Consider the following 15,110-nt stretch of genomic DNA (forward strand, 5'->3'; position numbering starts at 1 on the left):
GCCTTGAGAAGGTCACACGGCACCGCACGACCAGGTCCCACCAAGGCTCCGAGCTCAGGGCGGGAAGACCGCAGAGGGACGGAGCGGCACCCGCGGGCGGGATCGGCCCAGGGCGCCGGGGACCAGGGCGGAGCTTGCAGAGCGGCTGGCCTGGGAAGGACTTGTGGCAGGTGCGGGCGGACAGGCCAGAGCGTGGCCCTGCGTGTGACAGACACGCCAGCAGCTCTTGAGGGGCCTGGAAGTGACCGAACGTCAGGGCTCCCGACTTGCTTTCCTCACAGGCCCGTCCCCTCTCTGTGTCCCCGTCTCCACTCCTTAGAGGAGTCCTTTGGCTTTCACATCCTGTGACTTTAAGAAAAAAGTCTGACATAGGCGACATTATGGATTATGGGACGGGGGGGGGGGGGGGGTTCTGCTTTGATGGCTCCTGAGCTCAGAAATGCTGCCAAGTCTCTTCCCAGCAGACGATAAAGAGACAATGAATGTGATGAGCAGTACGGACCCGGGAGAGGGTGCCTTCCGCAAACAGAGGGGACAGATTAAATAACGCTGCCCTTATGGATTCAAAGCAACAGGGCGACATTGGGGTCAGCTCCCTTGGGATGATTTGATAATGCTCAGCAGCGCCACCTAGTGGCCATCCAACAGGCTTGCTGCTGTCCCAGGAGGCGGCCCACCCCCTGCAGGAGCTGTATCTCCTCCCCTGGGAGGGGCAGGGCTGCCCGCCATAGCAATGATGACCTATTGGTTAGGGTGCCCACCCCATCCATAAACTGTCCTGGGAACTGAGACGGCAGACCCTGACCCGGGGAGTCCGTGTTCCTTACAATGTGACCCCTGAGCCAAGACCCATTGCCCATCCTCCCCTCAGTGGAGTAAGAAGGGGTGACTGTTGCTCGGCCGGCATGGCTCAGTGGTTGACCATGAACCCCTGAACCAGGAAGTCACCATTCCATTCCCAGTCGGGGCATGTGCCCAGGTTGCAGGTTCGATCCCCAGTAGGGGGCGTGCAGGAGGCAGCCAATCAGCGATTCTCTCCCATCATTGATGCTTCTTTCTCTCTCTCCCTCTCCCTTCCTCTCTGAAATCAATTAAAAAATACGTTAAAAAAAAGAATGGGTGACTGTTCACTGTAGCCCCACCTTCTCCATGGGGGGGATGCTCCAAGACCCCTAGTGGATGCGTGGAACTGTGGGTACGACCGAGCCCTACATGCTATGATTTTTTTCTATGCGTATGTACCTATGATAAATTTTGATTTCTAAATGAGGCACAGTAAGAGATTAACAACAATAACTAATGATAAACCAGAACACCTATAACAATATACTGTAACAAAAGTTAATGTGAATCCCCCCCACCCCCCACCCCAGCCTCAGCAAACTAGCATGAAATTCTAGTTCCTTCTTCACGGTTTCATGGAGCGGAGGTTTGTTCTTGCCGTGGATCTTGGCAACCTCAGCATACGGTTTCCTTATGAAGTCACCCTTGTCGCTCAGGACCCAGCGCAGTGGCCGGTGCACGCCAGCTGCCAGTACCTGTGAGGTCCCTGTAACCGCGAGGGAAGGACCGCCTTCACCCGCCGTGGCCCACCGCAGCTCTTCCTGGCGGACTGGGAGAAACCTCCGGAAAACATCCGGGGCTGCGCCGACTTCCAGACACTCCGGGGACACGTGCGAACCGTTCAACAAGCCACCGTTCCTCTGGCAGATCGCCGTCCGTTTTTAAAATCACTGTCTGTTTGGCGGTGTTGGTTCCTCCCTGGGGCCTCCCGGGGGCTCAGGCTGTGCTGCTCCATCCCATTAGCGCTGATTAGACAGCGGAGCGCGCGCGGGAGCCGTCCCGTGGCATTCAGAGCGTTAATGAGACAATTAGGCTGCTTCAGCTTGATGGCATTCTTGAATAAATTCTTATTTATTCTTTAAAACCGAATTTACATATCTTATCCTTCTTAATGCCTTTGCTAAGCTCTTTAGACAGAATTGGTGGTTCAAATTAGAGAGTATATATCTCTCCTATTATATATAATATTTTGTATACATATATAATCTCTAATGTGTACCAGTGTGTGTGTGTGTGTGTGTGTGTGTGTGTGTGTGTATGAGGCCCGGTGCACAAATTCGTGCATGGGTGGGTCCGGCCCGGGGCCGGGCTGGCTGGGGGGAGGGGGGAGGGCGGTTGGCAGGCTGGCCCTGTCCCCTGGTAGAACTCCCCACCGAGGGGACAATTTGCATATTAGCCTTTTATGATATAAAGTATAAGTCTTCTTGATTCTTTTTTGTTTGTTTGTTGTTGTTAATCCTCACCCGAGGATATTTTTCCATTGATTTTTAGAGAGAGTGGAAGGGCGAGGAAGAGACAGAGAGAAACATCAATGTGACAGAGATACATCGATTGGTTGCCTCCTGCACGTACCCCAACCAGGCCCCGGGAACCTGCAACCAAGGTGTGTGCCCTTGACCGGAATAGGACCTGGGACCCTTCAGTCCGCAGGCTGATGCTCTATCTACTGAAGAACACCCGGCTGGGGTACCTTCTTGATTCTATGAAGAGGAGGGTGAGGGATGTTCAAGGGACTATCTACTGACTACCTCTTATATCCCAGCTTCTATAAAAGAGTGTATTTATATCAGGAATGAAGTTTGATTTGATATTAACATTGTAATCACTGTAATTCTCACGGGAGCTCAGGCTGTGCTGCTTCATCCCATTAGTGCTGATTGAATAGGAGGACAACTCTATGGTATTCCCAATAGACGTGTAAAAGGCATTTGACAAAATGTGATACCTGTGTAACGATAAAAAATAATTAACAAAGTGAGTTAAAGGGAACTTATTTAATCTGATAAAGGGTATCAGCTAACAACCTCTTCTTATTTCACACCCGATGGTGAAATATTTAGTGCCTTCCCTCTGAGAACGGGAACAGAACAAAGATGTCGATGTCGTCATTTCTAATCAGCTTTGTACTGGAGACATTAATCAGTGCAATTATGCACAAAATACAAATAAAAAACTAAAAAGATTAAATATGAAATTAAAAGAGCCATCTGTCTTCATAAATGGCATAAGTATGAATTAGATCTACAGTTAGGATTAATAAGTCAATTTAGCAAAGACACTGGAGACAAGGTAATACGAGGCCCACATGAAAACTATTATGGTTATATATGCTAGCAGCAAAGAGTAGGAAAGTAAAGTTGAAAATACTACTGTCTACAATTGCATAGGAAAATCCTCAGGTACACAGAAATAAATCCATGGGAATATGCGTAATATTAAAAAATATCAAATAACTGGCAATAAATCTAAGGAGAGGTGTTCAAGAATTCCGCATAGAACACAAAACACTGTGGAGAAATGTTAAGGGAAACCTAGACAAATGGACAGATGATGTTCATGGATTGAGATACTTAATTTTACTAAGATTTCAATTCTCCCCAAATTCATCTGTAGATGCCATATAATTCCAATAAAAACCCCATAAGATCATCCTTTTTAAGTGAGCATTTAGATACTGATACACAAACCCTGAAGTTTTATTGAAATGCTCTGGACATAGAATTGCCATGATAATATCCTACGTTATAAAACCCTAATATGCAAATCAACTGAACAGCGGAATGACCAGTCGCTATGATGAGCACTGACCACCAGGGGGCAGATGCTCAATGCAGGAGCTGCCCCCTGGTGGTCAGTGCGCTCCCACATGGGAGCGCCACTCAGCAAGAAGCCCGGCTCACGATGGTGAGCGCAGCGGCGGTGGGGGGAGCCTCTCCCACCTCAGCGGCAGTTGAACATCCCCCGAGGACTCCTGGACTGCGAGAGGGTGCAGGCCGGGCTGAGGGACACCCCTCCCCCAGTGCACAAATTCCGTGCACCAGGCCTCTAGTTTAAAAAGATAAAGGTAGAGGATTTTAGGTTTCAACACTTACAATGAAGTGAAGTGTGGGCATTGATGCCAAGATAGACAAACAGAGCACTCGGTCCAAACAGAGTCCAGAAATAGCCACACGGAAACCCTTGATTTTCACGGGAAAACTGTCTTTTCAATCCCCTTCCCCTACCCCCCAATTCCAATATGTGAGTGGGGAAAAATGGACTTTCTATTTCACAATTTCATTTGTGGAAAATCGTAAGCATCGGTCTGAAAATTAAAATAATGGAGCTTCTGAAGAAAGCAGTAGAATGGCTTCATGATCTTGTTTGAGGAAATGATTTCTTAAACAGCTACAAACCACTAAAAAAAAAAAATTAAGATAAATGAGAAAACATACTCAAACTAGAAAATTCTTCTCACCCAAAGACAAAACTACAAGAAGGGATGCGTGGGGCTGGGCCTTGGAGCAAGTGTCTGTGGTCCCCTCCGTACCCTGGGCATCCAGCTCTGCCCCGGCCCCGCCCCGAGCCTGGGCCTCAGCCGGGCTAAGGACAGGGTCGCTCTCTCCCTGTCTCTCCCACGCCCAGCTGGCGGTCCCTTGCTGTGTCGCACAGGGACGAGAGCCTCTTGCTCTAGCGAAGGGATCGCAGGCCCACCACGCCTCATGTGAAGACGCCAATGTCTCCTTACAGGTGCTTCATTTTGTGAATGTTCAGGAGGAACCCCTCCGAACACCCAGGATGGAAGACTCGGTTGGAAAAGCGAGGCGTACACAGCCTGAGACCCACGGCCCAACGAGACCCATTCAGCCAGGCGACGTGGACTGGCAATCGGATGGATGTGCGTTCGGATCCCAGGGGCGGGGGTGCTTGCTGGCTTCAGCCGGACCACCACGTCCCTCGGGGTCTCGTTAGTCGTATCTGTAATGGGGCAACTTCTTAGCAGTCTGTTTTTCATGACTGAAATAGCAAAATCTCTTCCATGAAACATTAATCCCATCATGCGAATGGATGCTCCACGTATACACCATGATCAAGTATGGTTCAACGGTTCTGAACAGAGACTAATTTTTTAAACTCCGTGGCTCCGAAGGGGGTGTTTGCCGTGAACATTATCAATCTCCAGGGATGGGCTCGCATATTGTTCGCCGCCACGCCTCTGACCCACGGAAACATCGTCCGTGACTCGGGACTAGCGTCGCATGAACACACTCGGGAACTACTGATGTAGAGCAGGATGGACATTCCAAACGCTATCTGCTGTGACGGCTACTGTCAACAAGTATTATTAGGTTATCCATGATGACTTGGCAGCAACGATGATCATCACGAGGCCCCCATCTGAACAAATCCAAGTTACAGTTCTAAAATTCATAAAGCAACCTTTTTTCCCCCACAAAACGTTCTGCGTGTGGGATGTTGCCTGGCACATGGCTGCGTTCTAGAATCGAGGGTTTGAAAGCTGATCCCTCCTGCCCTTGCTCATTAGCGTGATGGACTGTTGCGATGGGGCTGAAACATCACGGTGCAGACGATGCCCTCGCTTTTAATTAACCAGGCAGGGACCGGCATCGATTCCAGAAGAAAGAGAAATGCCCACCGAGCCCGCTTCCCGGGTCTACGACGAAGGACGTCAGAGGGGAGGCAGAGCGATGGGCTCACATCTTCTACCGAGTCCCTCGTGTGGCCACGGGGCTACACGCACCATGTTGCGTATTTGTAACTGTCTGTGTTTTCCTGGCGCGGGGCTAATGGGAACGTGGACAGAAAAAGCGGCGGCCGCCCATAATTCTTCTCTCGGGCTGCGCTATTAATTCCAGAGAAAGTTTGATTCGTGGCTGTTGCTAGGCGACGACGAGGGTCCATTACACATCCGTGCACTCTTGTATGCAAACAGCAGCCTCCACGTGCCAGTGCTGTCTTCCTGGCTGAGACAGAGGCCCCGCCCACGGCACGCTGGCTCCCGGCCCTCCCAGCATCCCAGGGCCTCCGGGGCGATGGCAAAGAGCCTAGGCCTGGGTCTTGGTTCATGACCAACAGCTTCCCGAATGTCTGTCCCCCTCTTCCAAATGAGGACCTAGTGGAGAAAGCCCAATACTCACCCCTAAACAATCACATAGAAGGTCCTGCCTGCTGCTAGGCCGCCCCCAGCGTCCCCAGGCCGAGGGCATCCGTCAGCCACACCTGCAGCCTCCCTTTCCACCCTCCACCTCGTCCCTCCTCCTCCGCCGCCTCCTCCTCCCCCAGCCTGTGTCTCCGCCAAATGCTAGTGACGGGGCGACTCCCTGGTTAGAGCCAGCGCAGGATAAAAAGCTTTGCTTGTTTCTATTTCGATGATCTGCATTTATTTTCACAGCACAGAGCATGGAACCATGCATTTTGTGTCAAACACGAAATATGCATACTTCGTGTAGATAGCAGTGTGTGTGTGTGTGTGTGTGTGTGTGTGTGTGTGTGTGTCTGGGAGTGTGCACATGCCTGAGTGCAAGGGAGAGGGATGGCAGATGAGTTTGAGAAACCGGCCAGACCTGCCTCAGCTTCCGCGGAGGTGTCAGCGGGCCGGTCTCATCCGAGGCTGGACCGGGGAAGGGCCTGCCCCTGGCTCAGGCGCCTGCCGGCAGCACTCAGTTCCTTGTGGGCTGTTCGTCTTCCTGGCTGTTGACTGGAGGTCACTGTAGTCGGCAGAGTAACGGCCCCCCAAAGGCGGCAGGCGCTCCCCCCAGGACCTGGGACTATGTTCCCTTACCATCAGCTGGGTGGGGAACAGGGCGTGTTATTCACCAGGAAAAGGAAACGTGAGACCCATTACTGTTGGGTGGTGCTGACCAGGACAAAGACCATGGAGGGCCTGGGCATCAGGCTGGTGCAAAACCCCAATGTCACCAACACTGCAGCGTGCCCCTGGCCACCTGCCAAGGGCACCCCGGGCAGGGCCTGGCACCCCGGAGCTATGTGCTGGGAGAGACAACAACGGAGTTTGGTCTGCACAGCACGTCTGCCAAACGCAGGCTGCAGGGAGGGCATGTCACTGCGCTGTGCTCGCCACACACCACACCGCCTCCCTGCTCCGAGAGGCCCGGGCAGCCCAGCAGGCTGAGGGCCAGGGCCGGGCAGCCCAAGTCACTGCGGGAGCGGGCAGATGTGAGGGCTCTGGGCTCCCAGGGCCAGACCTTGGCAGTTCCTGGAATCTGCCTGAAGGCTGGGCCGTCAATCACACTGGATCATGCAGCAGCCTGCAGGTGGCTCCCTGTCTTTGGGGGCCGGGGGGGGGGGGGGGGGACAGGGGCATTGCTAGGGCTTTGCAGGAAACAATGAGAATGAGGATGGTATGGAGAGCCGCCAGCGCGTGGTGGCTCCACGCTAGCCCCCGGGCACCACAGCCCTTGCTCCTCGCTGCTGCCAGGGCCGCGGCTGCACCTTCTCCCTGCTTACAGACGGACCCCCGGGGTTTGTGGGATGCCGCCACCCCTGGGTCCCGGGGACTGCACACTGGAATGCATGCCTCATCGAATGCAACGGCCCCACCAGGAAAGGGCTACTGGGCCCCGCTCCACAGGTGGACCCCGAGGCTGGGGCTCTTGGGGGGGCGGGCAAGGGAGCCAGAGGGGAAGGAAGCCGGCCCACTCTCAGCCCGGGTCCGAGGCCCACAGAAATGCCCCGCTCTTCAGGGTGGCCTTGGGGGACCCCGCTCATTGTCCCCCAGGCCCCCAGTTTCCAAGGAGGGAACAGCCGCTCCAGTGATGGCGATCCCGCCCTCAAACCTGATGCCACGTGGCTGAGTGCCGCAGCAGACGGACCGGGGGACACGCGCTAAGTGAGAGAAGCCAGACACAGAGGCGGCGGAGCCGGCGATGCCGCGGGATGCGGCACCGGGGCAGGCAGGGCTGCTGAGGAGGCAGTGATTGCCCACGGGCCGGCGGCGGCGGACTGAGGACGGGCTGCTACCGGGCACCGGGCTTCTTTCTGGGGCGACGGAAATGCTCTGGGGTCAGATGGGGGTGGTGCTGTGCTACCCCGCTAACGTATACAACCCCGAACGGGACTCCGAAGGGATGAATTTTAGGGACTATGGATTACGTCTCAATAAAAAGGTCCCTTTGGATGCTCATGTGCCTTTGTTTAAAGGAACCGACACCCCAAGGAGTGGGTATCACCGTGTGCAAATACGGCCACGCTTCCAAGAAGCCAGCGTGAAGAACGAGTTAAAGAGCATCTCACATGCCCATTGAAAACCACCCTGTCAGACGAGAGCTGGAGACCGAATAAGAATCTCGGATAAAGTGATAAGAACACCCCAGGAGGAAGCTCTGTTCCTCTTTGTCGGAAATAATAAGCTCTGAAGGAAGAACGTTCTGTGAAAAAAACCCACCTGGCTTTGAGCTGCCTTCCCCTCGCTTTCTCTGTATCCTCTGGCAGTGGTTATTCCAGAGGTAAAATCTGCAAAACACATCTGTGACACATCACAGTCTACCTGCAAGTAGCCGCGGGCGTAAGTTAGAGCTTTATACCTGCCCCTGGGTAACGCCGGGGACACTGCTCTGTGGTCACCGTGTCCCCGTTTTTACTGTTAACCCATGTACTTACAGCCCACGGGGCACTGTTATATATGCGCTTTTAGCAGCAACTGCCTTCTGGCGCATACACCCCTGTGTGTGTGCTGTGCATGCGTGCGCGTGCGTGAGAAATCCACGTAGCTCCTCCCGGCAACGGGAATGATCCCACGTTACAGGGCAGGAGCTGAGGCCTGGAGCTCAGTGACCTCGCCGGAGGCCCCGCAGGTCAAAGTCGGAGACTGAGATGATTGGGTACAGATGCCGATACAGCCAGCCACAGGCCAAAACTGTTTGCTGACTATATGCGTACATATGAACACATTATATACACGTATGCGTGACTGTCCACACGTGCACACAGGCACATCTTTGAGTGTGACTGTACATAAACCATACGTTGCCCACGTCCCTGCAGTGGCCACCCCCAGTCCAGGTGTTCGTCCTGACCCATGGGCTGTGGCGGGGTGCTGGCCGTGTGGGTGCACCCCTTCAGCAGGGACCCGAGCAGACACTGTCCCTGAGGGGCGGGTGCACCGGCAGCGGAGGGGAGGCGCAGGAAAGCACCGCGGCCTGCCGGGGCCAGCGCCCACTCCCTGCTCCTCCTAAGGCAGCGGCGACAGCACAGGGGCACCCTCCACGCTCCTGGAGGCCGAGTCGGGGGGTCGCTCCCAGGCCTGTGGCCCTGGGCCTGTGGGAGCCCTGAGCCCGGCACAGCGCGCTCCGTGGCGTCAGGACCGGAGCCGAAGCCCGGAGCGGGAGGGAGGCAGCAGAGCCTCCCCCTGAGCACAGAGCGGGGGCAGGGGCCCGGAAGCAGCAGGCAGGTTTCTGGGGAGAGTCCACCCAAAGGCCCTGGAGGGGTACGGTGGGATCTTCCGAATACAGCAAACTCACTCCCCCACCCCCAGTCAGCTCCGCTGAGTGCCCCTCCCCCACTCCTGAGGGTGCAGGTTCTCTGGAGCTTAAACCACAGGCACCTGGCTGGGCCCAGGCTGGCTCCCTAAGGGGCCAGGGCCCGGGCAGGGTCAGTACCCCCGCAGGCCAGCAGAGGGCCCACGCTCGTCGGGAACCAGCCCTGGCCCAGTGGCTGGAGGGGCCGTTCCTCCTGCACGTGCCCATGTGCCGCTGCCTCCCGCACGGATCTGTCTCCCGCCGCCCGCACCTGCACGTCACCCAGCGCACACGGGATGGCCGCCCGCACCTGCACGTCACCCAGCGCACACGGGGATGGCCGCCCGCACCTGCACATCACCCAGTGCACACGGCACCTGCACATCACACAGTGCACACGGGGATGGCCGCCCGCACCTGCACGTCACATAGCGCACACGGGGGTGGCCGCCCGCACCTGCACGTCACCCAGCGCACACGGGGATGGCCGCCCGCACCTGCACGTCACATAGCGCACACGGGGGTGGCCGCCCGCACCTGCACGTCACCCAGCGCACACGGGGGTGGCCGCCCGCACCTGCACGTCACCCAGCGCACACGGAGGTGGCTGCCCTCGTGCTAGGCAAGCACATTCCATTCCCATCTCTCTTTACTCAGAATGACACGCGAGAGCAAGAGAACCCCGGCCATAACCGAGAGTGACTGCAGGACCGGAAACCGCCCCTCGCGGCCCCGACGGCACCTCCCGACCCTCCCAGCGGAGCTTCGCCTTTCGCTCCCAGCCGGACCTGAGTGTGACGACCTGAGTGTGAGGCGGGATTCGGACAGAGCATCTGGAAGTTCAAAGGGGACATGGGGGGTTGTATTCGGACTCTCAGCTGTGGAAAAGGGTGTGAATGCGGGAGGTTGCTCAGGTTTCCGGCTCACCCATCCCTGTGGCCGGTCCGCAGGGCCACACGTGGGCCCAGCCCGGCGCTGGGAGCTACAGCCTGGGGGTGGGCGGGGGTGCGGGGGGGGGGGGGGGAGAGGGAGGGTTTCCCAGCAGCTGCCCGGCCCCGGGCCCCAGCCCGACCCGCATTCTCTCAGCGCCTGTTCCGAGGGCAAAGGCTGCCTGTTGAACCGTTTTCTGAGAAAGTCCCAGAACCCCCTGCCCCTTCCCAACAAAGTGCCTTTAGTCATGTGGACGCCCTGGGGGAGGCCTGTGGCCGCACACGGCCCTCCTCTGGCCGCATTCACAGCGTGACTGTCCCCCCGCCTGGAATCCGGCCTCATTCACCGTATTGTGCCCGAGAAAGAAGGGCGCCTAGACGTGCAGAGAAAAGAGGGGGCATGCCTTGCCTCGAGCAGGGAAGACGGCATCCACCCTGGGGTCCTGGGCCCCCATGTTCCCACGACTCCTCCCTGTGGATCTGGCCTCAGCCCACCGGCTTTGAATCTGAAGGTCATTCCCAAGGTTGATCTGCTGGCACATCTCGGATGAGGGGAGAAGAAAGGTGCTTATGTTGGGGAGGGGACAGGCTGTGGGTAGAGAAAGCTGGGCGGGCTGGGCTCTGGGGGAGGGGGGGCAGGGGGTGAAGGGGGGCGGGCGGGAGGGCGGCGGGCCTGGGAAATATTCTGAATGGCTCGGTTCCTAGCAGACCTGCCGGCCTGTCTCTAAAGTCCTCTCCTGACAGCACCTTTTCTCCCCGTGTGTTCCACCCCGAACCAAATCTGCTCGCTCACTCCTCAGCACCCCCCCTCCTCCTCCGTCTCCCCATCCGGCCAGCCTCCTGCTCCTGGTCGGCCGGGGCAGCAGGGAAGCATCCCCAGGGTCCCGCCCAGCGCCAGCCCTGCTCCTCTCCCTTCCCGGCCCCGCCTCGGTGCGGCGTGCCTGGGCCTAAGGAACATTCCCGGGTGGACCTGGGGCCTCACCTCTGACACGCGTCCTGTAGGGCTTGTTTTTGTTTCAAAGTGAAACTCCCTCCTCCATGCAGTGCCGGCTCCTGGCCTCGTGATGTCCAAGGAGAACTCAGGTCCAGGTTACATTCCGGGCCTGCCGCTGTCGGGCGGTGGGGACGCGGGTGGGAGGCCCACCCTCTCCGAGTCCCCGATTCCTCCCGCGCTCAGGGCTGTGGGGCGGGTCAGGGAACCAGACCTCTGGCTGTGGAACTGGGGCCGAGGGCTCTCAATGGCCCTCCCGTTCCCAGGCGATGGCGAAGGCCTGGGAGTTCTCCCGCAGACGAAGAGCAAAGACGCTCCGAGGACAGGCAGCGCCGGGGACCCACAGGGCCGGCTCCTGTCGCGGCGGCTGCGTCTACAGAAAGGAGCGTGTGCGGAAGAAACGCCATGTGAGCCTCGGGGAGCCAGGCAGTGAAGGAGAACCCCGAGGGCAAAGGGCAGTGAGGAGGGCTGGGCGGCCCCTGAAGGAGGTCCCCGGACCAGGGGCCTAAGAGCAGGGAGGAGGGTCCCCCCACCCCACCCCCGTTTCTCTTTGCAAACCCAGGCCCAGCCACGCTGCTCGCTTCCAGCCCCCTGACCTTGGACAGGGCGCGCCCCGCTCTAGCGTCCCTCCCGCATCTTTGAAGGCGAAGGCTGAAGGGCGCATGTTCCCTGAGTGTGGTCCAGAGACTAAGCATCGAAAGCCCCCAGGGTCGTGGTCAAGGAGCAGAGGTCTGGGCTGCACCCGGACGCTGAGCTACGGTCAAGTGGGAAGACGGGTTCCAACGCCTTCCCTCGCCCGGATGTTACGGACAATGTTTCCCAGAGGCACCCTGTCCTGGAGCCAAAAGCAGAGCCCCCCACGCAGGGAGCGCGTTTGATCTTGTCCAGCGTGTATGAGAAGACACGCCCACCAGTAACCACGGGAAAGTGGGAGTAAGAGTAAGCGGATGCGAAGTCTATCTAGAGAGACAGAGACCCAGGACAGCCAACAGGATACGGGAGGAGAACCGAGGCGCAGGCCCCGCTGTGGTCGCAGTGGTCAGCGGCGTGCTGCTGGCACGGGGCAGAGCCCAGGCCCCTGGGCGCGCGGAGAGCCTGGAAATAGATCCGCATAAACATTCTCGCTGATCTCCGACACAGGAACAGAGCAGCACGTTCGAGCAAAGAGAGGCTTTCCAACAAATGGTGCGGGGACAGCTGCACGGCCACACGCAGAAAATAGGAGTGGATCTAGACACGACCTGACACCTGTGCCAGAATGAACGCGAAATGGGCCACAGACCCAAGTGTCACGTGCAAACTCTGAAACTCCTCAAGGTCACATAGGAGAGACTCTAGATGGCCTCGGGTTTGGCAAAGACACCGTAGATATGAAACCAGAGACGCGGTCCGTGAAAGAAATCACTGATAAGCTGGACTCCATTAAAAAAAAAAAGTCTGCCCTGCGCAAAACAAGGTGGAGAGAGCGAGGAGACAAGCCACAGACGGGGAGAGAACGTTGACAAAAGACACGACCGATTTACAAAACACCTGTTATCTAAAACGCACAAAGGACCTTGAAAACTCAACAATGAAATACGACTACCCCACGAGAGAGCAGACAACCCGATGGAAAGGGGCCAAAGATCTTAACGGACGCCTCACCCAAGAAGAGGAACAGGTGGCAGGTGAGTGCCTGAAAGATGCTCCACATCCCATGTCGCCAGGGAAACACAAGTTAAAACAACAGCCAGGGACCCCAGCCCTCCCGTTAGAATGGCCCCAAACCCAGACAGGGACCGCACCAAACGCTGGGAGGACGGGAGCCGCAGGACCTCACGCACCGCTGGCGAGGGTGCCAGCGAGGGTGCCGGCGAGAGTGCCGGGGAGGGTGCCGGTGAGGGTGCCAGTGAGAGTGCAGGTGAGGGTGCTGGCGAGGGTGCCGGTGAGAGTGCCAGAGAGGGTGCTGGCGTGGGTGCTGGTGAGAGTGCCAGAGAGGGTGCTGTCGAGGGTGCCAGCGAGGGTGCTGGCGAGGGTGCCGGTGAGAGTGCCAGTGAGAGTGCCAGAGAGGGTGCAGGCGAGGGTGCAGGCGAGGGTGCCAGTGAGAGTGCCAGAGAGGGTGCAGGCGAGGGTGCAGGCGAGGGTGCCAGTGAGAGTGCCGGCGAGGGTGCTGGCGAGGGTGCAGGCGAGGGTGCCGGCGAGGGTGCCAGAGAGGTTGCAGGCGAGGGTGCCGGTGAGAGTGCCAGAGAGGGTGCAGGCGAGGGTGCGGGTGAGGGTGCGGGTGAGGGTGCAGGTGAGGGTGCCGGTGAGGGTGCCGGTGAGGGTGCCGGCGGCACAGCCACTTTGGAAGACAGTTTGGCGGCTGCTTACAAAGCCCAAGGCGCTCTTCCCACACGATCCAGCCTCTGCGCTCCTTCACCCAAAGGGGCTGAAAACTCTGCCCGCACAGAAGCTGCCCACGGATGTTTCGTGCAGCTTTGCTCACCATCTCCAAGACCTGAGGCAGCCAGCCTGCCCTTCAGCGGCGATGGACAGATACACTGGGCCCACCCAGACCGTGGAGTATGGTTCAGCGCCAAAAAGCAAGGGGCTGCTCGAGGACATGGCGGAACCTTACCTGCGTGGCACTAAGGGAACGAAGCCAGTCTCAAAAGGCTACACGCTGTGTGATCGCGGCCCTGCGGCCTTCTGGAAAGGCCACACCGTGGAGACAGGAAAAGAACCCGCAGTCCTCAGAGCTGGGGGCGGGGGGTGACTGGGCGGAGCACAGAGGAGGCTGAGGGCCGTGAAAATGCTGTGCGTGATACTGTGATGATGGACACATGTCATTATACGTTTGCTCAAACCACAGAATGTATAAGAAGCATAAACCGGAGGTTAAGGAGGACTTTGGGCGATTATGCTGTGTGCACGTAGGTCCGTTAATTGCCCCCGAGGCACCGCTCTGCGGGGAAGTTCACAGTGAGGCGCCGCGTGTGTGAGGAGCTGGGGAGAGGGGGGTATCTCTGCACAGCCTCTCAACTTCCCTGTGAACCTCAAACTGCTCTAAAGAAAAAACGTGACATCTTAAAACACACACACACACACACACACACACACACACACACACACACACACACACAGAAATAAAATGCAATGAAAACTCGACCATAATGAGATAAGTAGGGGGTTCCAAAAGTGTGACCGTGTGAAACACGGGGTCATGGAAAAGCAGAGTGAAAGGAAAGCCGTGTCTTCAGTGGCCTGGAGTAAAGGAAAAGACGACGGTGAAACCCACATGATGCACAAATGAACGAGCAGCGACAGAGGAAGTCAGCCACCGCGGGCAGACCCCTTCCCAATGCACGTGCTCCCCAGCCCGGAGCAGGCGAGCTGCGGGCCCGACTGGGAGCAGGGCTGTGCCGAGGGAGCAGCACCCCGAGTCCTCCCTGCACGTCATGTCAGCACGGGGCCCCCTCTATTCTCGGTGCTCACGCACCCCGTGTGCAGGCCACTCCTCTCGCTCAGGGGCCACGGCTAGCTTTTCTGAGCACCTACTGAGTGCCGGTGCTGGTGGCTAGTTTCATGAAGGGGACGTCATTTACTTTAGGAAACTACTTTGCAGTTACCCTTGAACTACATCCTTGAGCCCGTGTGACGGGGGTCAGGACGTAGGGCCAGGGGTGACCATGGGCGTGTGGTCCAAGGCTATGCAGCCAAGGAAGTGGCTGGTCAGGGACTCACAGGGACGCCTCAGCCTTCTGCCCTGTGCCTGCTGGGTGATGCTCTGACCTCTGACAGGGCCCTGCAGCCCTTTCCTCGCCCAGGGAGCCCGCGGGCTGGGCGAGTCCAGGCTGCGCAGCCTCCCACCGCTCACTGCGCCTCCCCGGGCAGAGGTGGGCGAGGGCGCAG

At 57.6% G+C, this 15,110-nt stretch overlaps 1 protein-coding gene across 1 annotated transcript in view; it reads right to left on the reverse strand.

The window, feature by feature from the left end:
* Positions 1-13,823, reverse strand: part of LOC307114092 (uncharacterized protein) — a gene marked incomplete at its 5' end in the record, with an annotated part of 75,455 nt that extends 61,632 nt beyond the window's left edge. Inside the window, 2 exons of the mRNA XM_079796294.1 lie at positions 13,064-13,560; positions 13,705-13,823. Coding sequence (XP_079652420.1) covers positions 13,064-13,560; positions 13,705-13,823 — 616 coding nt within the window. The remainder of the gene's footprint in view (positions 1-13,063; positions 13,561-13,704) is intronic.
* Between the last annotated feature and the right edge of the window lie 1,287 nt (positions 13,824-15,110).

This window comes from Cnephaeus nilssonii (assembly GCF_951640355.1).
Source record: "Cnephaeus nilssonii genome assembly, chromosome: 18".
Lineage (NCBI taxonomy): Eukaryota > Metazoa > Chordata > Mammalia > Chiroptera > Vespertilionidae > Cnephaeus > Cnephaeus nilssonii.